This window comes from Chelonus insularis, unplaced genomic scaffold (assembly GCF_013357705.1).
Source record: "Chelonus insularis isolate UGA/USDA-ARS -01 unplaced genomic scaffold, ASM1335770v1 contig_145_pilon, whole genome shotgun sequence".
NCBI classification, from domain to species: domain Eukaryota; kingdom Metazoa; phylum Arthropoda; class Insecta; order Hymenoptera; family Braconidae; genus Chelonus; species Chelonus insularis.
Genome location: NW_023276386.1, coordinates 309,984 through 336,878, shown reverse-complemented (window position 1 = coordinate 336,878; position 26,895 = coordinate 309,984). Strand labels below are relative to the sequence as shown.

Genomic DNA, 26,895 nt, shown 5'->3' with positions numbered 1-26,895 from the left:
AGTTATAATAAAGCCAACGAACCTGAAGTTCAGGAAATAGTTCACCAAGAGCTTCAAAAAGGGGAAGAAGAACGAGACCAATAAAACTACACTGAGATGATGGTTTTGTGACTTTGTCTCGATCCATGAAAGGAGTCACAGGGAGTCCCTCAAGTTTTTCTGCATCGCTTTGCTTAAAGAATTCTTGCAATAAACGATCTAGCCAAGGTTCTGCTACATCCATCGGACGCGCTTCATTACTGATGTCAGCCACTTTAATAAGAATCATTGACAACTGAAATTCAAATAGAATATTAAATAACGATAATAAATAAATATATATATATATATATTTGATAAATTTGTTTAAAAATATTTTAATAAAGCAAACATTACCAAATTGATGTGTGATTTATTTTGATAATCGAATTCGGGTACGACATCGGTAAATTGTCCTAAAATTTCATTGTGTCTTGCCATATCTGTCGCTAGAATACATCTTATAATCCCTTCGCGTACAGTACGGAATGTTGCACTATCTAATGATGCCAAAATATTACACTCGGGTGCTTCAAGTACACGAAATGCTACTGAACAATGATGATTCTCTAATGGAGAAATATCATTGTAGCGCAATGCAAGCTCAGTCCGGGCATTTATCTGATAAATATTGTTATATCCTGGATGATCAAGATCGTGGCATATACAGGAGATAATCAATATCAGGACTTCGAGGTTACCAATCTTGGTAGGAAGATCCACAGCCCATGCTATCGCGTACATCTTTAACATATCAACATGTTACCATCAATGTGCTTGAATATTATTTAAATAATAAATTCATTATTGACTATCTTGATGCTATCAATTAGTCTTAAAAGTTTAAATTATTGATTTTACCATTTGTGCTACACAAAAGCAGTGCCTGAAGTTATGGAATGGCACCTCGTTGTAATTATTGTATACTTCGTAAAGGAAATTCCTCAATGTCGGTAGGGGAATGTTAAATTTCTGCGGCAATTCTAGTTCAACAAACATCGTTTGTAACATCAGTAAAAGCTCTTCATCTTCCCACTGTCGTGCGTCAAAGGCTGGTGAACGTAACCACTCTCGGACGCTCGATGACACGGAAACATCACTGAAAAATAATGAAAATATCTTCTCTTATTCATGTTATTATCATTATTATTTTTTATATTATTGATAATTATAACTAAAACATCAAAGTCAATTGATATAAATAAAGTGATTAATAATTGAATAAATTCATTGACTATAATAAAAATTAATTTTGATGAAACGAATAATATCATGATAATTAAATATCATTTATCTTTTTGCATAATTTAAATGCCGTAAATATTATATACCAAGTCTTAATAATTTTATAGAAACAAATAAATAGAATAAAATGTAACTAGCAATTTTTCGTAGTTACATGGCAACTTGGTAATCACGTAATTACTAGTCATTTATAACATAGCCTGTTGAAGAGTTAGTAAAGAAATTATGCGTTAAGATATTTTTTCATTTTGATTAATGTCAGTACTGCTACTGTATCAATGCTCGTAGAATTTTTTTTATTCGGGTTTCTTGGCGCCACAATATTTTTCATCATCAACACATACATGATCTTTATTGCTTCAAGAGTGAGATGAAAAAAGGATAACATGGCAATAATTATAACTTAGAAGAGTAGAATGAGGAAATGATAGTCTTGTGGTAATTATTTATGTAAAACAAGTGTCCATCAACGATGAATAATATATGCCTTTGTCGACATAAAGTAAATTTTTCATTTTTATTGAAATATAATATTTCTGGAAGTCATGACATTTTTAAGAATACATCTCAATTTTGAATTAATAAAAACTTTACTACATTTTTTATTTCTTTTATTGTTATTGATATGATTATTTTAGTATATAATTACATGTTAATTACAACAAAGTAATTGGTAAGATATTTAATTCATATCATGCGGCATAATTAGAGAGTAAGTAGCAAAGATACATTCATGCGCATGCTTAAGGATTGTGATAATCCTTAGTAAGTTATAATTAATAACCAATCAATTTTCTAAATGATATTTAAGAGAATTAAAAACTATTTAAATGCTTGTTAAACATACGTTTGAAGATTATAATAAAAATAAAAAATAAAAAATAGATATATTTGTCTAAAGTAGTATTATTTAAATAAATAATACAAATATATTTAATGAATAAATAAAATATAGAAATAAATGAATGTATTAATATTTTATTTGGTATGCTATATATAATATAATCATTATTATCAAAGAGCTATATACTTGGAATTAGCAATCATGCCATGAACATTTTGATCTCATTATTCGAACGTCACTAGAATTACTGGCTATATACGATTATAGTGGATTTACAGATTTATAAATAATCCATCATAGTCACATCATTTAGTGCGTTAATTATTCGTGAAATATTATTAAATGTTTTAATGACTAATAAATATGTTAATACACACTAGAGTGTTAATAATGAAAAATAGAAGAGAAAAAATAAGATAGTAAAGATTTTTTTATTATCTAAGACAACATTAAGTATGATCGAGGTGAAGAAAATATCGACATACGTGAGATTTAGAAAATACAGGAGATTCTTGGTGTTACTTATTTATCAAGTATTCCATTATCTTTATTTATTCTTCCGATCAAATATTTGCTTTCGATTTCATTCTACGAGCTGTATTTTTTTTGTGAAACTTGATGATTCTTATTCATACAGAGTTGTCATGATAATCATCAATTTATTCTACTATTGTAGTGAGCTTAAAATTTAAAAAAAAAAAAATTAATTAGTTAATTGTAATATTAATGATTATTAAGTTTTGAAAAAATATTAAATATATTGAAAAAAAAATTAAAATCTAATCTCCATTCTTTCTTTTATTCCTTTTTACTCGTGTCTTTAATCTATGTTTTATTGTTCATGCATCAGTATAAACTCTTGAATAATTCATTTAGCACCTCAGCTATCCGGAAAGACTGTAACTACGTTCAACCTCTGATGCAATTTTAAAATATTTTTTTATTTCTTATTTTAAAAAAATGTTTAATTCATCAGTTATTATTAACAAAAAAAAAAAGAAATAATTGTCTCACCAATTTCATGAAATTTTTATAGATAAACTATTCATATGATTATCAATAATTCAATCATCATTTGAAAATACTGATCAATTTATTTACTGCACAATAAAAGTTTTTTTTTTTTCATTAAAATAAAATATTGAATTTATTTGATGAGCTAATAGATGTGAATACAATATTTTATAAAAGACTTTTGATGATATTTCATTAGAACTTGACATTTTCTTATGACTTGAAATGATACATTATCAAATATGGATTCATTCATATTAGTGGAAAATTTCTGGTTAATTTTATACACTAGCATAATATTAGAGCGTCGATTTACATTTTCGTTACTCACCAGATGTTGAGGAACTTTTCACGTACTCGACGTTTTACACTATCACTTTTGCGTCGATATTGCAATCTTCTACAGGCCTCAGAGGAAACAGGCTCCGGTAACTGTTTATAAAAACCTACAAATCAAATGACGATTTTTTTTTATTAAGATATTTTTTAAATAAGTTGAATAGTAATATAAAAATAACTCCCCACTGGGAATTGAATAATCAGATGAGAAATCAAAAGTATTATTTAAAATGGTCCAACATCCTATAATGAGATATTTAAATAATAAAATGAGTAATAATTATTATAAAATATCTAAAAAAGAACGAGAAAAAATATCAAGGTATTTAGAAGAGTATTTATCAGCTGTTTATCTACGGGAAATTTATGATATCTTAATTGTTAGATATAAACTGAATCTTTGCTACACGTAAAGTTGCTCTCTAAGATAGGAATAGTGATGACGATTTGCACAAGCGTGAGGACAAATATTTATTCAGAGGCACGTAGATTTCTGGCAACGTTTCCATGTTTATACACTCATATATCCGTCATTCGCCTTGAATTTAAGTCGTCTGGCCTCTCAATCGACTTGCTTTCACAATTGCTCTGTTTCTTATCTATCTTCTTCATTTTATAGTGTAATTCAACGAACATAAGTCTTATCTAATTAAATAACATCTTCCTCTACCGCACCACTATTCTTCCTTTTAAATCTATTACCTACTTACTTAGAGTTAAAAATTTCATAATATCTTGTACACATCACTGTAGTAAATAAGTAAATTTTCTTTTCTATTCACTAATCAATTTCCTAAAATAAATAAGTGACATATTCCAATATCTTCTCTGAGCCAATATGAAGAGATTGAATGGCAGAATCTCTATACAAACCGAATTTCACGTATATACTACTGAGAAATAGTAGGAAGTTAAAAAGAAGATTACCTAACCAACTCAGGTGCTCAGTAGTTTCCAACTTAGTCTTAAAAGCATTCATTTGTTCTTTAAGTTCTCGTAAAACATTCGATGTTTCTGATGATGCTGCAGTCTGTTGTTCATTTAATTGACGTTCTAATACAGCTACACGCCTTTCTAATGCACGTAGAAGATCTGTTTCAATCATCCCTAAGGATGTTGGGTGTGCTCCAACAACCTGAAACAAAATATTTATAAAATAGGTTAATAGTATATAATATTATTTATTTAATGTTAATGTTGTTGGTAAGATTGATTTAAAGTGGATGATTTTTGAAAAAGATACGAGTTGATTCATGTTTTATTAATCATTGATTATTTTTATTTTTTTAACATGAAAAAATATTTTTACTTTTTTTTTTTAGTTTTTATACTCGCACTTGATGATGATGATGATGATGATGTTGATGATGGATGATGATGATGGTGATGGTGATGATGATGATGTCAAGTATTACCTGGAGCACGTATGGTGTATCCGATGTATTTGCTGGCAATTGAGGTGATATATTCAAAAGTTTATCTCCTTTACGAAGTTTTACGATGTCCAGAGGACCAGCCTCTGCTGCACTTCTAAAAAGTTCTGTAACAGAAAGGAAAGTGAAATTTACTGTTTAGTTTCAAGTATTCTCTTAAGCAAATATTACAAGAATAAAGTGTTAAGAAAAAAAAAAAAAATTCAACAGTATGATTCTACTTGTGTTAGGATTTTTATTTTTGATATTATGTTACACTATATACACTTATAGAAAAATAAATGCTGTGTCCTAAATAAAATAGAAGAATAAGAAGAAGTCACAGACTTTGAGAATTTCTTTTCCATTTTCAAGATAAGAATGAGAGAATATAAAAAGATATGGAATAAGGTCGAGTCTCTTAGCTGTTCATTGGAGTCATTCTGTGCTACTTTTCCCCATACTACACACCATTATAAATATAATTAAGAGATATTTTTTTAAAAATATTCCTGTAATTTGTCTAGCTTTCAGAATTATACTACGTCAAATATCACTCATCAGTTAAGATTAATATCATACTAATGATAAAATGATAAACTTGCTGATATACTTGAGATGGCTGGTTATATTACAACAAAAAAAAACTCCATTTACTTCAAAATATTTTCAATTATTTAATCTTTTAAAATTATTAAATTTTACTATCAATAAAGAACTATTTAAATACCATAAAAAAACGATGACTGAATATCTCATAATATGAATTTTGATTCATCACATACTTTAAATTAATCAAATGTATGGAATATCATTTCAATAATTGAATATTGAGTAGAAATGAATAAAGTAAACAAACGTCATGTAAATGTATAAAATTCAATTGATAAAAAATATTTGATAAAAAAAAAAGGTGACAATATCACGACTTTCATTATTATCTGAAAATATTACTGGCATTTAATTGACCAAGTCAACTAATTTACTTATTCTTGTAGAATAAGAGAAGTAGTTTTGGGAGAATGATTGGATATATTAACTCAATCCTTATTATAGTAGAATAAGAATTGGAAGAGAGAAATAAAAACATTATGAAAAGTGGTTAATATACTTGAATATGTGATCAGTCACGAATATCGAGTAGAATAATTGCAATTAACCATAAGTAATATCGACATAGAAGTAGAGAATAAGAAGAGGGGACCAGTGTCCTTGATTGTCGTCATCGAGCATATCATAGAAGCATGACTACAAAACTACTTGCTGGGCGATTTAATCGACTCAGTGTCCGATCTTGAGGGAGACTTCCGAATGGAGGAGCCCTCAGAGACTCGTTGGTTATCTTGCCGGTCTTTCATTGCTTCTAATGGAATAATGACTTCGTGAATCATGAACGTATGGTGAACGATTATGTTTTTTTATTATTCGCCCTGGGTCAATTTATTCATTATTTTGTTGAGACCAATATCATTGCTTGCATAGAATGAATATATATATATATATATGTTCATGATTTATAAATTTTATTTTCTTATAATATTTAACTTATAGTTATTTATTTTTCAAGTCTATTAATAAATCAACTTTATTAAGTCATTTTTTCTCATCTCACTATGAGGAGCAAATTTTACTTCCATTGTCAAATAAATTTGACTTTTATTTGCAAAATGATGTTTGTGTTTTCCTTTTTACTCAGTGCACTGGAATATTAGTGAATATTCTCAATAAAAATAATAATATGTTTTTAAAATGATCAAAATAATTCAAATGAATATGCAATAAATTTCCCTTTGTAGTACTTCATTTATATCGAATGACAAATACAGAAGCAGTGACCCGTAAGAGCTTTCATGGCAGAAATAGACAAATATCTCCCTTTCTCTTTAATTATCCACTTTTATTGTCACTCAACAAAAAAAAATAAAAATCAATGGAAATTGATGTGTGGAATTAATACTACTATCGTATGACATTTCTCTTGACATGAAACTAGTAATGCGGTTACCAGGATGAATTTTATCATCTGATATTAATCAAGAGAATGTCGAAAATGTATCATATTTAAAAAATGCAAATAATAATAATTGACGTGAAGAAAAAAGAAGAATGACATGATATCAATTTATATGATAGACTGAGTTAAATGTTTGATTAAATAATAGAGATTAGAGGAAAGTTTTTTTTAAACTAAATCAAATAAGAGATGAAAAAATATTGGAAAGTAAAATACAATTGGTAGTAATTTTACCTATCTTTTCTCTACAAAATCTATTCAACTATTACTCAAAATATAAACTTCAATTTCCATTGTGTACAAAAAATCACAACACAATACCGTAAAAAATTTGATTATATAATAAAAAAAATACTATTCAATATTCATGTTTATTGTTATTTTTATTTTTCATCATTTCTTTTAATATTGAGTTTAATAAAAATATTTAATAAAATATTACTTTCTCTTAACTTTTAATTAATCTCAATGTAAAATAGTTTTTCCACTGTCTCTGAATGATTTTTATTAAACCCTTCTTTTTCTGATTCAAAAAGAGAGATGTTATAAGTTGAAACTTATATTTGTGTATCTGTCTGTAGCATTGTAGCTTCCAAACAGTTGAACCGATTTGAATGTAGTTTGTTTTATTAAAAAGCTTATGTAATCAAGATGGTTCCAAGCTGATGATGATCATTTCAGTCATATCCTAATCACAGAATCAGTGTAAAAGTCGAAACCAATAACACTCATGTGTTTTTAGGATGATTGTGTAAGAATGTTGAAGATGTTTACCTAGAGTTTTGTCTGAATGACGTTGATTAGAAAGAATATTTCAAAAAATGTCCATACCTTTAAGTTCTTTATTAGTAACTTGATCAGGTCGAAAACTGGCAATTTCTCTTCGATCACCGACGATAAAATATATATTGGTGTAATCGTCGTCGGTATCACCAGTGCCGTTCCTTGTTTTCTCGAGATCCATGGCCATTCAATTGTCGGCCGTGTGACTACTATTGGCCTAGTTTTCAATAAGGAATCGTTGAACGGTGCAAGTACTGATGTCGATGCCAATAATGACGACGATGATGATGATAGTGATGGTGATGATGATGGTGATAATGATGATGAGGATGATGATGATGATGATAATAATGATGTTGACAGCAACAACGCGTCTCGATTTACGAATAATTGACAATGGGGGTGTCGGGTGACGCGCTTTAACAGCCCGTACATACACACCGGACTCATCGTCGCATCACCGTACCGGTGATAACCCGGCCACCCCCAATAACTGCTAGTGCACCTCGATACTTTTTTTGCTCTCTGAAGATATTCTCTTGTATACTAATTAGATGGACTTTAGATCTCAACAGTCCTGATGCTTCTACTAGTAAACTCCAACTATCTACATGGTCCATGCTGCAACAAAAATTAACTCTTTTTTTATTTTGCATCACTTCAGTTTGATATTCATCATTTAATCATACTCTTTCAAAATAAATAGTTGATTTATTTTGAAAGAGTTCATAATAAGAGAAAATGATACATAGAATTTGAATATTCTTGAAATGAAGTAAGGTTATCTTTTATTATTTAGCGTCCGAGTAATATTGTTATTTCATTAAAGGTACAATACTTTTAACACAGACTATTTTTGTACAACATCTAGAAATACCAAACTGCTATAAACATATTGGAAATAATAATAAATACACACATTTCTTGATTATAAATTGACATGAGCGTGTGAAGTTAGTCAATAATCGATATATATCGAAAAAGTAATTGATATCACATTGGTTAAAAAATTCAAATTATCATTCAATCATTTTATTTCAGCCTTTTTTAAACCTTCTTTCATACCCTCTATAAAATTTTACTGTTTTCTAACATACTTTGGCTGTTTTTTAAATTTTTTTTCTTTTATCGAACAAATAAACTCCATTAAAGGACTTTCAAGTGCTTGGCTAGCAGTCAATAAACATCTGATTCGTTTGTTCCTTCTAACTATTTGTCAAGTTCATTACAAGTATGCTTACCAAGTTCCAAATAAAATAATATTGAACAAATATATCATGGATATTGGAATAAAACTTTAAAGTCGGAGTATCTTCAAAGTTCTCTCATGTGTTTATCACAAAGACAAAAGAATTTTACTGACAACTGTTTTGTTGGATACACTAGATAACACTGATAATTTATAACAACAAAATAAGTTTAAATTTATTTAAATGAACAAACAACTTGATATAAAAATACTATTGAACAATTTCCTATACAGGATAGATCTGAAGTGTTCATTTGATAGTAGATGAATGAATAAAATGTTATGATACTTCATAACCTAACTCAAATATATGGTTTATATAAAATTAAGTATAATTTAAACTTGAATATTTAATAAAGTCATGATAATTAAAATGTAATTAATACATGTATAATAACGAATATAATTTCTAATGAACATTTAATTAGTTAACTCGTTGTTGTATTTTAGTAAATGATTTATTTAGTCAATAATGATATTCATTATCAAGTTATTCCTCTGGAATTATTTTAATGATCATTTTTAATTCACTTGACCTATTTCTTGAAATTTGAATTAGAAACTGGATGCTTTAAACTCTCATGAAAATGAAATAGAAACTAAATTCTACTTGTGTCATTGCATTGAACGACAACAGTATCACGACGTTGTTAGAGTTATTAAGTTATTTAAATTTACTTCATACGTCAATTTCAATATATTCATCTGTCCTTTTTTTCCCTCAATCCAATCGCTTATTCGTCACTGACATCTCATATCAAGAGTTAAAAGTTCTATTTAAATGAATTTTCATTCTTATTTGAGCTAAATGTCAATAAGTCCAACATACTATTCTCGACATGTCTAATTAACAGATATATATATATATATATCAAAGTCAATATTACTTATCCATACATACAGAAAATAATTCCTCTCATCTAAGGTTTAATTTAAAAAAAAAAATTATTTTATCAGTCTAAAATTTATTTTTTACCTTCATCTCTGATTTCATTCAATATTATATCGTTTGAATGATTTCATATCTAAATTGTTTCTCAACTATATCTATATTATTTTTTTTATTTTTATTTATCATTTTTATGATATTTTAATTGAGATAAAGCTTTTCTTCCATAAAAATAGAATTTATTTTGAAATAATCTTGTCAATTTTATATGTTAAAAAATATGACTTGTCTTATTATTATTATTTTGTGAAAAGGTATTACATGTTATTTGCATATACGAATTAAATCTGATAATGACACTTTGTATAATATCATGAGAAATATAGTGGTTGCCAGTATAATAGAAGAAGAAAAAAGGAAACGTGCTAACGAGCCCTGGTCAACATTAATTGTAACATCCTTTTGATGGCGTGAAGCACTTCCGTCGTGCCACTGCCTTGGATTTTAAAGCCAACAATTACAGAGGAAGCTGCTAAGACATCCTCAACACCTACGCTAACAAATAACTGATTCAAATTTATAATGCCTAAATATTTGTTTTATGTACTTGACTGGTGGATCTTGGAGTATAATAATGTTTGTGCTTTAATAAAAAATGAATATCAACTCTAAAGTTCATTCATGTGGAAGTTAATATGGTTTGAAGAAAGAAAATGCAAATGGTAAGTTGTGATGTACATGGAAAAGTCATTCACTTGGTTATGAAAATGGAATATAAATTGAAAAAAGGTATAAAGAAAAAAGTTAAATTCAGAATACAATAGCTAGTGAATAGATAAATAAATTAATTTATATCATTTGAAATTACATTACATCAGAAAATAATTTGATTATTAATTATTTACATCCTTTATTTCGTTTGCCAAGAATACATTTTCTTTTGTCAAATCTTCCATGATGATGATTAAAAAATTATTTACTAGAATTCATCATAACTAATTATTTTTTTTTTAATTCGAAATATCAGATCTTGCTTTGGAGTCTTTTAAAAGATTCCAATGAATAATTCAATTGACAAATGTTTTAATAATTCTGCAAATATGTTTACTAAAATTGCAAATAACCTAGTTTTATTATTCATTTAGTTTGGATAGAATAAAACTTTTCATCAAAACATTTTTAAGCCATCCATTTCATTTTCAAGAGATTTATGATTTTTGTAAAACAAAAACAAATAATAATAAAGAATAATACTTTATAAAAATTCTATGATGATGATGATGATACAAACAAAAACATATTGTTATTAAATTTGTCAGAATAAAAATCATGATGAAAAAAAAAAAATTATTTATTTAAAAAGATTCTTTTTAAGTGGAATAAATATTTCTTAAGTATTGATAAATATTTATTTGACTTCAGAAAGAATCTGACATGACATATATTAAATAGGCAAAAAGCTCAATAGGATTAAGATTCTCATAAAATTTTGCCTTTTATAGAATTATTAAAGCTCACTTCAATCCCATCCAGACTTAAATTTATCTTTTGTTGGGAAAAAAGCTTAACACACAATAGTAATAATCCAAATATTTAAATTAATTTTGATATCAAATATTAAATATAATGATAATAAATTATTAGATGTAAAAATTTACTTAATAATTATTAAAAAATATTTATTTAAAATAATAATAAATTTCATGGAGCACAATAAAATGATTTTGATTAAAATAAACTTTTTTTATTTGTTCATAAATATATATATAAATGCTAACTAAATTCTGCTATCAGTGCATTTTCTAAGTATGACATAAAATACAACAATGAAAAAGTTATAAGCATTTAAGTAGTTTAATTTAATGTCATTATAACTTAATCTGTAAATAGATGTAACAACATGAAGCTTTAATATAGTGTACAAGAAAACTTTAGGTACTTGGTGATTATTGATTCAGTAGCTTTTACCAGAGAGTATGAATTTGAAGTTTATTCATGTATTTACTAAAAATAAATGATGCTCTTGAAACTTCCATGAAGTAAGAATTGATCAAGAGAGTTTGTGATATCTATGAAATGAGTAATGAGATCTGGTAGAAATCAAAGAAAAGATCTCCAATCAAAGTCTCAAGTTAAGAAAAACGATTCAAGTGTCAGAGAGTGTTGTAGACATTCTTTCAATATATTTTTTTTTTTATCATCATCATTGTTATTATTATTATTATATTTTCTTTTTTTGCTTATATAAAATGGCAACTGGCAAACATTATTATATTCTCGAAGACGTCAGAAACTTTATTGCTTTATTTCTGATCTGACTTATTTGCTCTTTGTGGTTGCTGATGCAAGGGATAATTACCCACAAATTGCTCTATATTAATATACAGAAATAAGAGAAAACTAGAAAATGTCATATTTTATTTTGCTTTTAGTATTGAAGAAAAAAATTATCTTGAAAAATGTCATGTTGTTAACATCAAGTAATGCCTAATACACCTCTTTTTTTTTTCATTTTTATTTTGGAGTAGAAAAAAAAACATAACTATAAAAAGAATAAAATAAAATCATCCAATATTATCTAATGGTGAATTAAAAGGTTTGCACATTACAGAAGTTTGGAAGTCTTTTTTGCTGATATTTTATACACAATTAAATCAGTATTAAACTTTATGAAGTCTACTAAATTCACGTTCTAGTTATAAAATGTTTTTATTCTCAAATTATTCTCTACAGAATAATTATAATTTATAAACTTTATATTATTCTCTAATGTCTATAAAATAATTGAGATCAAATGAATTTTATATTTAACATATTGATATTATTATTTAAAATAAATCATTATAACGATAAAATGTGTTATAATAAAATAATTAATAGACAGATAAGATAATATGATTAATAATTAATTCGATAACTATTGTGATAAAATTAATTAAAATATTTAGTGAAGCAAATAATTATATTAAAATAGACAATAATATATAACTTGTTGGTAGAATCAAAATGTGTAAATAGTAAATTTAGAGAATCGATTAATTGTCAATTCAATTAGCGCTAACGAACATTTTGATGTTAATGCAAATTTCTCACTAAGTTATGTTATACATCAGAGTATGCTCATATATAGACAGAGACTTTATGTATATATATACAAAGGTAGTACAAAGGTATCTAATCAAGAGAATGTGGAAGGGGAAATTATAATTGTTATAAATGCAAGAGAAACACTTGAATATATCTATGTAGTTATTTCATGTCATGAAACAGAATAACAATAACTAATTCTCTTATTGTTGCTTCATGTTATTAAAGTTTCCATTAGATTTAAATTTAATGATGAACAAAAATTATTTTTATTTTACTAAATCTAGTATTCTACTATTTGTATATTCTTTTATTATTATCATTATTGTTGTTTTATTTTTTTTTATTAACTTCAATATATTATCAACTCAATGTTATCTGTATTTTACAACAATTATTTAATATAAATAAGTATTTACTTTTACTCTAAATGTTTCATCATTACACATGGGATTTATTATTTTGTTATCAATCATGTTATTCATTTTAAAATTTTATTAAGCTGTATGCTATTTAGTATAATAAATTAACGTAATATTGATTGGTGGTTTATACCATCTTGCCACAATATTGAAGCACGCAAACCTATGTTACCTCAAAGGTCTCAGAACAATATGCTATATTCTATAGACGAAATCTATTTATAATAAAAATTTTTATTACATTAATATAATATTGTTATTATTATATAATAATTACCGATTTATAGTAGAGTTTTAATTGTCCAAGTTATTTAATTGTCTTTATTAAAAATTGTAGTGTTTTATTTAAATGCACCAAGTGCATTAAAAGTGAATACAATGTTAATTAGATGAATGACGTTATGTTGTAATAAAACATTTTCTACGATTTCATAGATATTGGTTGGAATAATTGCATTCAACAGGATGCAATACACAATCCATGTTTATTATAATTACTTTAATCAGGCTGATTAAGGGTCGATATTTGATAAATAATGCAACAATAGTTAATGTATGATAATTTTATGATTTTATTAATGAGTATGATTTTTTTTTTTTGGAATGTTTTAAGCGAAATGTCAAGAAAAATCTGATGATTGAGAAAAATAAATGTCGAGTGTAAATAAATTGAGTGAATAATTCAAGTGTCAAAAAGGGAAAAAAAATGTTTTTAAAGGAAGGAAAAATTTTCTATTCCATCTTCAACATAAATCATATAAAAAAAGCTGTTACATATTTTTACGAGTGAAATCGTAAAATTTGAACATACTAGGGTCGTAACAAGCTTCTATGGGTATATCCCAATGAACCAGAAGAAAAGGTCAAATGTATTCTGTTTGCGTGTATGTACAAAACAGTGTAAGGTCATGGCTTCTTGTTTTATTGACTGTAATCCAGGGTATGGATAAATGCTTCAGCAAAATGTCCAGTAATCTAAAAAAAATTTATTTTCCAAGATTACACAACTTCTAGTCGTGACTGTTTTAAACAAAGGAAGAAGAAGTGAAAAGCTAAGATCCGGCTTTTACGCCCTGGCACAACTAGGCATTTCCGCTATTTAAACCGGTCAACCTGAATGACGGCCTTTTTTTTCTCTCTCATTTATTTCAGCTCACAAGACTAACGTCAGACACCACCTACACACTCTAACTTTGAGAACAAAACTCTTTTACTTTACAATTAAATTTATACTTATATTCATTTAAATATCATTATAAATGACTATTAATTGTTCAGAAAGATGTTGAATAGTACTAGAAGTCAATAAAAATTATACATTATTAAGCATGTACTTAATAAAAAAATTATTCAAATGTTAGCTGATTAGTTGAGTGTTATTATTAATTGATACACTGAGAAAAAAACTTACTTCATACAAAAAACATTTCATTCGATCATTAACATCGAAATTTCAAATAGTCGCAATAAAATATTTCTTCGAAGTTATGAATATTTGATTGAAATCATTTTATTTACTCAAATGAATGAAATGTCATTTGTTTTCATTCTTGTCGTAACCTTGAAAATTTGTTTTCAAACTTATCGCAACATTGAAACAAAAGACAAAATGTGTTTTTGATAACATTACTATTAGTCTGAATAAAATATTATCTTGAGAATATTCCAAGTTTCTTTTATTGATTGAATAAAAAATTCTTTCATTTAACGAAATTTTTTTCTCAGTGTAGAAAACATTGTTAATCGTTAAAAAATATTTTATAATAATTAAAAATAAAATTAATAGATAAATAAAATTACTCAATAGTTAACAGCATTGAAAACATTATATCCTTGGATCATAATATTTTTAAATGAAATAATAATACTTGTCCAACATGACATGAATGATGACAAGATAAGAACAGAATGAATCCAGAATGATGGCATAATATCGATATAAGATGAAGACCATGTTAAAATTTTATGTACATTTATGATTACTTTATACATGCATAAGATTTTCATCATCAAATCAATTGATTTACTGTCTTAGAGATTATAGCAAATTTTTTTAATTAATTTAAGGTTGAATGCTGCTAAAAAATGCACATTAATTAATTGTTAAAAAATATTTTTTATTTATAAAAATATTAATGTTGTTATAATCAAAGTTTTTTTAATTAAAAAATATTTATCAATGGTCAAGAAATATTGTTTCTTTCTATTAATAAATCATTTTTTAATAATTATAAATTTATTCCAGTCAATATGAATGGCGTACACTATTAAGCATGTGCTGAACAAAAAAATTATTCAAATGTTAGTTAATAAGTTATAATAGTTAAGATTTATATTGTGTCTATAAAGAGACTTTGTAAAAACCTATTTGGATGTACACGAAATAAATAATAATTATTATAATTGTAAATAAAAATGTAATAATTGAAATTTGGAATAAATTTAAAAATACATATCACGACAGATTGAAGAGATTTCCTGTCGCGGTTCAGACCGGGTGCTCTCTGCCCTTATAGACCCCATCTCAACTGGGGCCAGAGATTAATTTATCGAATTAAGTGTTTTACAATTGCGTTATAATGTCGGAGTCATGAAGAACTTTTAGTTGCTGCTCTTTACTCTAGTGTAAACTCAACATAAGTTTGTTTCATTATTAAATCATCACTGTCATACTTCTCTATTATTTCATTTGTTACAGATTTATTTAATATCATGAAAAATTAGTTCACTGATGAGCTAATTTAGTTGTCACAATTAAGTTGATCACTCATTGATATATATATATCTATTTAATTTAATTAATAATTTATTCAAAATTCAACAAAAGATTCATCATTCAAAAATCATTTTTTATACTAAATAAATATTTAACAATTAATTAATCTCATTGAGCATCATCATGCTATTATTTGATTCATTAAAAAGGTTGGAGGAAATTTAATAGAACTTGAGGTTTTTTTATAATAATTGAAAATGCTATCTTTTGATCAGGCATTTAAATTAAAATGAATTTAAGAAACTAATTTTAGTCAAATTCGATGATAAACTTTGAAGAGTTTATGTTACAGAGATGTACAATAATGTTATTCCCTAAAATCGATGAATATTCATCCAACAAATATTTTTTAACTATCAATAAATGCATATTTTTATGTAATAAAAATTAAAAATAACTCTACTTATTAAAAAATTGTTAGCTTAATTTGTTTTATCAACTCCTTTACATCAAAAACCGATCAATTTTTATTATTCAATTATTGAACATATTTGTTTTTTTTAATCCCAAAAGTGATATTTATCAAAATCCCAAGTCTATTGGAAGCACATGACCATTAGAAGCACATTAATAATGACAAATACCGTCATTAACTTCTCCATTTGTTAGGAAGTTATTGTAATTGGTCCGGATATCGAAATTTCAATATAGCTTTTTGTTTCGAGATACCAGAAGTTTGTTTCCAATGGCATTATAATATTAATTATTATAATCAAGAGATCATTAAATCAAACTAATAACCATAATGCAATTATATTGCAATGTTTTGTCTGATTGATATTATACCTTTCACTGTAGAACTGAATTATATAACCAAAAAGAATCAAAGTTAAAAGACAGTGTGTTTAATTTTCGTGACAAAGTCATGTTGGTGGAACAGTTTGATCTAAACTTTACTATTATTAACTAAAAGCTTTAATTAGTAAATATTGTATTCAAAGATAATTGAGTTTAAACTCATTTCATTCTATGCTATATCATTCAAAATCAATATCTTTTTGGAAACTTTGATAGATTGATGTTGCTTCATGCTTTCTAAAACACATATGATATGTAATTAAATAATTATTCATCATAATGATACTGCAATTAATTAAAAAGATATTATTCTCAACTATGATAACAAAATATTTTGAATAGAAACATTCACATGTGTTTGTATTAAAGGGCAACATTAATAGCCATCACAGATATGTCAAGATAGTAATGACACTTGATTATAATGACTATTCAACTGAAGGTAGAAAATTTTAAAACAATAAGTTATAATTTAAATACAATTAAAAATACATTTAGTTTGTTGATAAAATAATATTTAAGATAATCAACTTATGAATTTAATTATATGTTAAATAAATAAATGAAATAAAAGGGGAAAAAGACATCAGTCATCTAGTTAATACCATCATTATCATGATAATAATAATTCAATTATATCATTATATATTAGTGGATATGAAATAAAAGGTAAATTCATTTTTTCATCTGTTATAGTTTGAATATTTAAACGTATAAAACTTACAGGTCAAAGTTGAGAAGTAAAATTATTTTCAAATCTAATTATTGATTTGATTCTAATTAATAGTATTCTCTCTCTCTTTCGTCCTTTCTTTCTTATATATCAATGTTGGAATATTATAACTATACATAGAATTAAGTGCATGAGAATGTGTGGTTGAATTTAGAAGTGTCCAATGGGAATTGAACGTCAGTTAGGTTGCTAGACGACTGCACTAGATACTCACAATGGGGTTAATACAAGGGTGAATTCAAGTTTAATGACCGCAAAAGATAACCTTGTTTTCAATTAATAATAATCATTTTTCTCTAAGATAAATAAAAATTAATTCAATAAAAATATAGAACAATAATAGCATCTAAACATTTATTTATTCTGGAGCTTTTTTTAGGTAATATTTCATTCAATATATCAATATCTTAGATACCAACTATAAATAATGCTGATGAAACTTTACTTTTTATATGTATCACTTAAATCAGAACTCTTTGAGATTATGTGTTTTAATAATCCTAATTATTTCAATGCTAATGAATATGTAATCCTTTAAAATATTTCTAGTAAATATTCATCATCATCACCACCATCTAGGTACATCTTTAAAAAAAATAATGCCTACTTTATCACTCGAGTTACTCCAATACTAGTGTTTGCTAATTTCCTATATGTACCTACACTCATCACTGTTATATTTCTGACAGCATTAAATAAAAAACTAACTATTTAAATCACTTGATAGCAAATAGGGTGTGGAAATTATTTCTAAATATTTGCCCATATAAATGAACAAGGAGGACTTATCGATGATAATAAATCAAGCAGGCTATAATGTCCTGGAGACCTACATCTTCTACATGATAAGCTTTCCTAAATCTTCAACTCTAGATATATATTATTTTCAAATCATTTATTTATAACGATTAATTAAACACAAACATGTCACTGTTAATTACTGTCAAATTATCAAATGTCAACAAATTTTTAATAAATAAAGTTAGATTATATGCTTAACAACTGATTGTTACTTTGAAACAGGGAAAGTTTGAGTGAAACTTGTTGAGGTTCTTAACAGGCAGGAATACAAGCTTAAATGATCATTCAAACAGTTTAATTTTTGTTTAAAATAAAAAGTATCTTTGATGAAATAATTTCTAAATAAATATTATCTAAAGCTTAATGATAAATTATTGATTAATTATATTGTAATCAATTTTATAGACAAGAAAAATAGCACATATTGAATAGTATTTGCTGAACACTTCAATAGTAACATTCAGGTGGAAACTACGTTAGAAATATTTCTATTTAAGGAGTTTAACTGATAGAAGTAGGAAAAATACATTTGATATCAAAATTAAATATTATGAATAATTCTGATAAAAATAATTGGTTAGTTATAATTACGATGAATACTAATTTATTACATTATTATAATTTTATCTAATCATTTATCGAATTTTATACCTTATGTATATTATGTAAATTAAACTTGCTTTCAAAAAGACAATTATTAGAGAATAAAAACATGTTTCAAAATATAGTCTACAAGAACTTATTCTTTAAATATACCACCTTCCAGTGTGCAATCTTTCTGCCATACTGGATGTGTGGTCTATATATCTACACGCCCCTGTCTTTATGATATTGTTTACGACCTCAAGTTAAATTAGTCTAGCATTAATGATATTGAATGCCCCATGGCGCCATGACACACCTTTTCTACTTATATTCCAACACTTTTTGATGCCATTCCACCACGATTCCTTATAATAATATGAAAAATATTCAATAATGAATTGACACTTATTAATTTCATAACAAAAATTAAAAATAACTAGTAATAATATAAAGATGAAAAAAAAACAAATTAAAAATTAAACAATACCATTAGGTGAATACTTCTATGAGGTCATAAAAATAATTATTATTTTAAGAGAATGCGCAGTTGAATAGCTGTGATGAACAAAAGAAAAGACACTATCTTGGTTGTATAAGTAACAAATAATACGAAAGACATCGCAGATAGTGACTTAAAAAGTTTAATTTCTTTTAAATTTAATTTATTTAAATGTAGACAAATAAGTTTAAAGTTATTTTTATAGTTGTTGATAAAATGTATCTTTCGTAGAAAATAATAATAAATATTATTATTATTATTATTTGAAGAGATAAAATAAAATAAAAAATTGATAATAAAAAAAAAAGTGTATTTTCTTTATGACCAGATCATTTCTTGAGGTAATAATAAATCCAACTTTTCTACGATCATAGCACAATGTGACAAACGTGTTATATACCCTTTTGCTACCTTTTTTTTCTATTTTTTCTCATACTTGTCTCTATATTCTCATTGCCTTGAAACGTTCATAGATCTTCATATCATCTTGCTTTGTGCTACACAAGGAAATCACGTACAAAAATAAAACGAATAAAAAGAAAAAAGGGAATTTATTTTTTTTTTTGTTTGATAGAAATAATTATTTCGACTTCTTAAAATAGAGTAAGTTTTATTTAATTAAATAAAAATGTTTTAGTGGTTCATTAAAAATAAATTTATCCTTCCAGATAATTAATGTTCTCGACAAAAGGAAACAACCATTCAACAGTGTTACAACCTTCTCATTTTGACAGCAAATTACATTACATGTTACTTCCGGTCTATTCTCCAATAAATTACTTGGTTCCTTATATCTGTTACTGTTTTATTATTATTCTAGTGCTGTTGAAGAAAACATTTTTCCAACTAATATCAACGGAACAAACATTTAATTGAATTGAAGAAATTTTGGTGATTCACTTTAATACATGTTTATATCATTTGTATTCAGAGAACATACTTTTAATGAACACTAGTGGAAGAAATAATCATCATTTAGTAAAGTGATTCACTAAATGTTGACTTTCTTCTTGAACTTATTGATGAGTAATTAATTAGTTGACAATTAAAATTGACTTATTTGTAATTAAATTGTTACTTATATGAAGAAACATTTAATAACAAGGTAGACAATTGATGAACTTTTCAGGAAATAATAAATACGTGATAAAAGTTTCAACTATTAAGATAATGAAATGATTGTCTGTCAATAAAAGCTGTCAAACAGCAAAGATTAAACATTAAAACAAACAACTTTAATCAATATACTTCAGTATACTTTGACAAGTTTCTTCAAGTATGATTAATTATTAATTTTATGATAATATTTAGAAATATTAAAAGTTAAAATTTCAATTGTTTTCATGTAGATATTACGCAGTTTATGTTACTGAATTTCATCAATATTTTTGAACTTCAATGTTACTATTGTCTAACGAGTCATCGATTTTGTATAAACATCAACAATATAATAACGAAATGCATCGACATCTTGTCAGTTATACAGTCCCAAAGTAATATCAAAATACATTTGTATAATTACTCTCGAAGGGGGGATTATGCATTTTGTATTGCTGTCAGTTAGGTACTTTGATACCAGTCTATTGTTGTTACTGCTGGTGTCAAGTATAAATATTACATAAAAGCTTTTTAAAAAACGAGCCGAAGAAAGATTATATATTCTGTTTAAGTAAACATCTTCAATTACTTATTGATAGTGAAAGAATAATTTAAAATATTGGATGATAAATTTTATGAGAAAGTGGAGGAAAATGTATTTCACTCATATTGGATAGTGGTGATCCAGTGTTATCATTTCAATCATGTCTCATGACTAGACCAGAATTAGTTACCATGTCAATGATGATCCTGTTGTGATACATGATTGGGATGATAACACTGCAAATCCAGTGTCTAACAAGTGGTTGAAGAAAACTAAACATTTAAAAATGATTAATGAAAATTCTATAGTTTGTTTAGGGCGTTTAACATTGAAAACAATTTCAATATTTAGCTTTCTTTAAACACTTATTCAACACTGGACCAAAGGTACCCTATACATGAAAAGAATGTTACATTTTTTTTTCTACAGATTTGAATGAAATTTTACTATGGAATGGAGTCATGTTGGACCGGTTCGAATTTGTTATGCTCTATACTGTGGTCCCATAGTAAAATCTCTCAAGGGAAAAATTTCCCATTGAGCTGAGCTTGAAAATACTATAAACTACAATAAAGAGTCCAATGTCAGACCAGTTTCGACGTGAATTTGAAAATAATTTTTTAAATGAATTAATTTTTTTTTTTTTTTTTCAATTAATAATGAATGCTTTAATCACGTTCAAGACATTTTTAAGAAAAATAAAAATGCATGAGGAAAAATAAAATAAATTCTTAAGCTACTTTTTTTTTTTTTACAAAATATTAATTTTTCTGTTATCATATAAATCAACTATTGACCAAGATTGCCAGTTATATTAATCAAGATATTAAATATTATGTTCTTCGCTACTTCGAGAATATTCACGTAAATAACTTGTTTTTCATCATTTAAAATATGTGTGTATTTATCTAATGGCTGAACAAATTAAAATTTGTAAAGAATATGAAAATAAATAACTCACCTAAAGATTAGGCATCAACTACGATTTTACATTAGATCATTTCCGTCTTGTTTAACTTGAATAACTTTCTAGTCTTGTTTCTCTGTTTTCTTCTATAAATTAAATGGACTTATATAAAAATGATGCTAAAAGAAGTTGTTTTTTCATGTGGTGCCCAGCTTTTCTGAAACGAATAAAGAAATTGGATGATTTAATTAAGATTTAATGATTATTTTTTGTTATCACTGCTAACCCAAGTGTTTAGAAACGAAATACTTTAAGTGTTTGCAATATTAAACATCATCAACAAACTATGACAATTGTTAGATACCACTCCCATTATCATAAGTTGAGAAAATAAGTAGAACCTGATTTCACTAGAGTTTCTAATATTTGTCACGAACTCCCTTTTTATACATCCTGTTATAAAACAGCCCTTTCAAAATACCTTCCAAGAGAAATCATCCTAACCCTTTTTTGAAATATATTTTCCAACCTTCCAAATGTTAAGTTTCCAATTCGTTACGATTTCACCAAAGTTAAATCACTTCCTGTCTACAGGTTCATATCATTTTTTCTACTCTCACCCTTTCCCTCAAAATTTAGACCCTTTAAGTAAGAATGTTCCCTAGGATTAAGCAATCAGTTTTGTCAAAATCTTTGTACGAGAAGCATCTCATCTCAAAACCTGTTGGGAAATAGGTTACTAAAAATATTTAGAATGTTGATATTTCAATTGATGAAATGTCTTTATTTTAATTAGGACTATAGGAAGGTAATCATCCAAAAGTTTCCTTATGATGTTCTCTTCACGAGAATCTACAAAAGACTAACTCAAAAAATTATCCTAAAGTACTTATCCTAACTATATAACTAAAAATATGAAGTGTGGCCCACAGATGTCTACCAGGACTAAAATTGTTTATTTTCCTAAACAGTTTTTATGGATACTGGGATTTTCCCTGGGATTTTATTATCATTTACTTAGGTTTGCTTTTTTTTTTTAACTACCAACATCCTTAGACCACTCATCATACTTTCAATAGAATAATTTTTGATGATATTTAACCAATATTTCAACAAAACCTTAATGTACTTAATTTACTAAATAAAGATAAAGTTCACTTGAAGTCTTGGGATCCAACACAATTTTGTACACGAATTTACATCACTTATTGCCATTTACTAAAATACTACAAATTTTTTTATGCTGTTTAACATTGTAAACACTTTAAATATTTAATTATTAAACACTTTAAATAATTTATCATTAAACACTTGAATTTTTTCTAGATTTGCAGTGATCATGATACTTATGAATAATGTGATATAACATTATAATTCAAATTGTTAGCTTAGTCGATATTTTTATCTCTATTGACCATACTGATTAGATTCATCAATAATGTCCACATATATGTATGTCTATCACATGAATATGCATATTTGTATGTATATATATAGATATATATAGCTGATGACTTACGAACATCGAAGCCAAAGCATTTCTAATGCACTTGGTTATATATTATGTCAGTTATATTACTATTGAAATGATAATTACATGGGTGGATGGCTGCTTAGATGGACAACCGCGAAGTGGTCATCTCAGCTATAATCTATGATATTACGTTAGCGTAATACGAATATAGTGCCCTAATGTAGTGTAATGTGCTGAGAACGACAGAGATGTTCCACAATAGTGAAATGGCTTTGAGGCTGCCCGAAAATCAAATGACATTTGGTGCTTATTGCATTTCCTGAATAATATCCCGTTTATCCATTACTCATTGAAATGGAGTTATTCAATACGATCGGTTTTTCTTTCTAGTTTTTATTCAGTTTTGTGAATAAAACCGATGAGAAATAGCACCAAAAAATCATGGTAAATTTTAGTGTTTTATTTTAAAACATTAAAAGTGTTTTAATATAACGTTACCTATTTGATTAACATTATCTCGATTTTAAAACACTTAAAAACGTTTTAAAATAAAATACTTAAATTTACAGTGATATTACAATTTTTATTATTATTAATTATTAAATTCGAAAAATTGTAACAATTAAATTTAAATTGAATTAAAAATTATTTTAAATTTATTTTATAAACTTTTTCATTTGTTGACATTAAAAATAATAATTCTAGATATTAAAGTAGTAGTTTAATTAAAATAGAGGATTTTAATGATGGGAAATATAACAACAGTTATTGAGCAATTTATATTTTTCTATTATTTTTATTGTTTGTGTAAAAATTTTCATTGCTAAGGAAAAGGTGTTTTTTTATTGGAATAAAAATATAAATAAACTAAAATTTATAATTTAATTAAATGAATAAAATATTTTTAGAATTAATAAAAATTTTTATCGCAATTATTTAGACTAAAACATATTTTAATAATGAAAAAAAATTAATTTTTTAATGATATGATTATTTATATGAAATAAATAGTAATATCACACCTGTTACAATGTTAAGCACAAAATTCGCAAGAAAATGATGATCAATACCTCAAGTGTTTACGACACTTACTATCGCAATATTAATAAATCTCTTAACAGTATCTTCTAACTGATAAAAAACATAAAAGAAAAAGATAAAATGACAAAATATATATGCATATCAATGTTTTAGTCGGTGTTTGAAGCATACATGACAAGTTTAAATGAAGAGGGTAAACTATTAAGTGAAGTATTTGATAATATTTTAAGAGTGACGATAGAAGTTTAGAATGATCCAAGTTTGAGATGTGGAATATTATAAAGTTTTGCTATACTCAGCAATAAAATGTAAATAATATTATATTTAATAAACATATATTGATATGTTAATTTTTTTTTATCATTCAAGATATTTGTTTATTTATCAACAACTTCTTGTCACTGATAGTCACGCCCTCGTGTATTCAACTATCAAAAGAATATATGATTAGTAAATCGCGAGGTTTTAAATGTATTTAAAATTATTTGGAATTATTTACACATATCAACTGTTTTTTTTTTTTACTACAACATAATCTTTAATTTGACCTATTTACCAAATACCGAAACTATATCTATTATCTATGGCACAGAGTAATTTAAATTATTTTTAAAAATAATTACGTACGCAGAATTTAATTAACTTAAAATATTTGTAATTTTGATAGAGGTTTAATTGTCAGGTTAAATATTATTTTAAAAAATTAAAAAAAGAAAAAATCAACGTAGGTATTTTATAATTTATTTAATTATTGGTTGAATTAAAAATAATTATAAAAAAATTGATGGATAAAATGATTTAATGGAAGTCGAACTATTTGTTATAATGAAAAAATTTCGGATATTATAAAAATATTTTTTATAACAAAATCAACGTCCGTTCTTTCAATCAAATTATGCCAATCGGTCAAACGATATTGCACGAAACACGATTAAGCTTCTTAAAAAAATCACGTTTAATTTTTTCTACACTTAACCTCGATTCTAGTAATCGTCCAGTCATGCTGTCATTTATCTTAGAACTTTATCGTTATGCGCTACCGATTTTTTTTTAGTCAAAGATTTGTTGTTTTTTGAATGGATGTAAAAAAAAAAAATACTTCAACTATAAGTAGGGTGAATAGACCAATAGATAGATTAATTGTTATATTATTAAAATTGTATGTACTAAAGAAAACATTAAGATGAAGAAAATAAAATGGAAATTCATTACAAATATATGGAGAGAAGAATTGAGAAAAAGTTACCCTTCGAGAGAGGAATTTTTATGAAGTGGTAAGGGCTAATTTTACTATCCTGGAGGGTGATTTTTACTCAATCTTTTTTTTTAAAAGAAAAAAATAAATTTGTGTTGAATGAATTTAATATTTTTTCAATTAACTTAGACCTTTTTATTAAGTGATACATCCCACCCTAATCCTAGGGCTGAGGATTAACTACACTTTCCTATAAATAATAAAAAATATTTGATTTCATTTTAATTGATAAATAAATTTATATAATTTCTTATGAATTAAAGTTTTATAATCATTTGTAATAATCATATTTCATAATAATTTACAACAATATTTTTCTATAATAATTTATAGCTGTTCTAAACTATAGTTTTTAATAATAATAATAATAAATAACATACATAATTGATAATTGTTTTATTATTATCAATAGTCATGGTGATTAGTGTCAATAACCATCTCATTTCTCAAAAGCCTAAATACTCTCTGTAATATTTTAGTTGTAAATGATGCTAAAACTGAAATATAAATGATCAAACTATTCTTAATTTAAAAGCATGACTGAAAGAGTTAATAATTTTATGAAGCTGTTTACTTTTTAAATTCATCAGTTTAGTTACTAAACATACAAAGTAGCACTATAAACATAAAAGTTTTTGTCATTGGTAAATTTAATCATTATATTCTCCTCAAACTTATAAGTTAATTTTATAAAATTAAAACCAGACTGATAGTACATAAGAATGATTATTCCCAAGCAGATTATACATTTATATAAGAACTATTTTACTAAACAATGGAAATTTTTACAAATATTAAACTGTTAGCTCAATAGATTAACTATGAATAGCATAAAAATGTCTCTAAAAATTTTTCCATTTAAGGTAGTTTACTCAAAATTAATGTTTTCTTAAGATTTTTTTTTTACTACATTAGAATTAAAGATTATTAACAGTCCTTTTAATTTTTGTAAAAAAATTATATAATGTACGTGCATTTATAACAAATATTATGTCAAAAAAAATTAAATTTTATCGTACTGTTCCTAATAAAATAAGTTATTATTAATAATTTTAGTCTAAACTCTCA

At 25.7% G+C, this 26,895-nt stretch overlaps 1 protein-coding gene across 2 annotated transcripts in view; it reads right to left on the bottom strand.

Moving 5' to 3' along the window:
• Positions 1-26,895, bottom strand: part of Pde9 (phosphodiesterase 9) — a 35,639-nt gene that overhangs the window by 2,378 nt on the left and 6,366 nt on the right. For both annotated transcript variants that reach the window (XM_035096776.1, XM_035096777.1), the window contains exons 3-10: positions 22,112-22,274; positions 7,718-8,290; positions 4,876-5,000; positions 4,388-4,595; positions 3,453-3,567; positions 880-1,117; positions 376-762; positions 23-274 (exon numbers count right to left, since the gene is read on the bottom strand). In XM_035096776.1, the coding sequence (XP_034952667.1) occupies positions 23-274; positions 376-762; positions 880-1,117; positions 3,453-3,567; positions 4,388-4,595; positions 4,876-5,000; positions 7,718-7,856 (1,464 nt within the window). In that variant the 5' untranslated portion in view covers positions 7,857-8,290; positions 22,112-22,274. The remainder of the gene's footprint in view (positions 1-22; positions 275-375; positions 763-879; positions 1,118-3,452; positions 3,568-4,387; positions 4,596-4,875; positions 5,001-7,717; positions 8,291-22,111; positions 22,275-26,895) is intronic.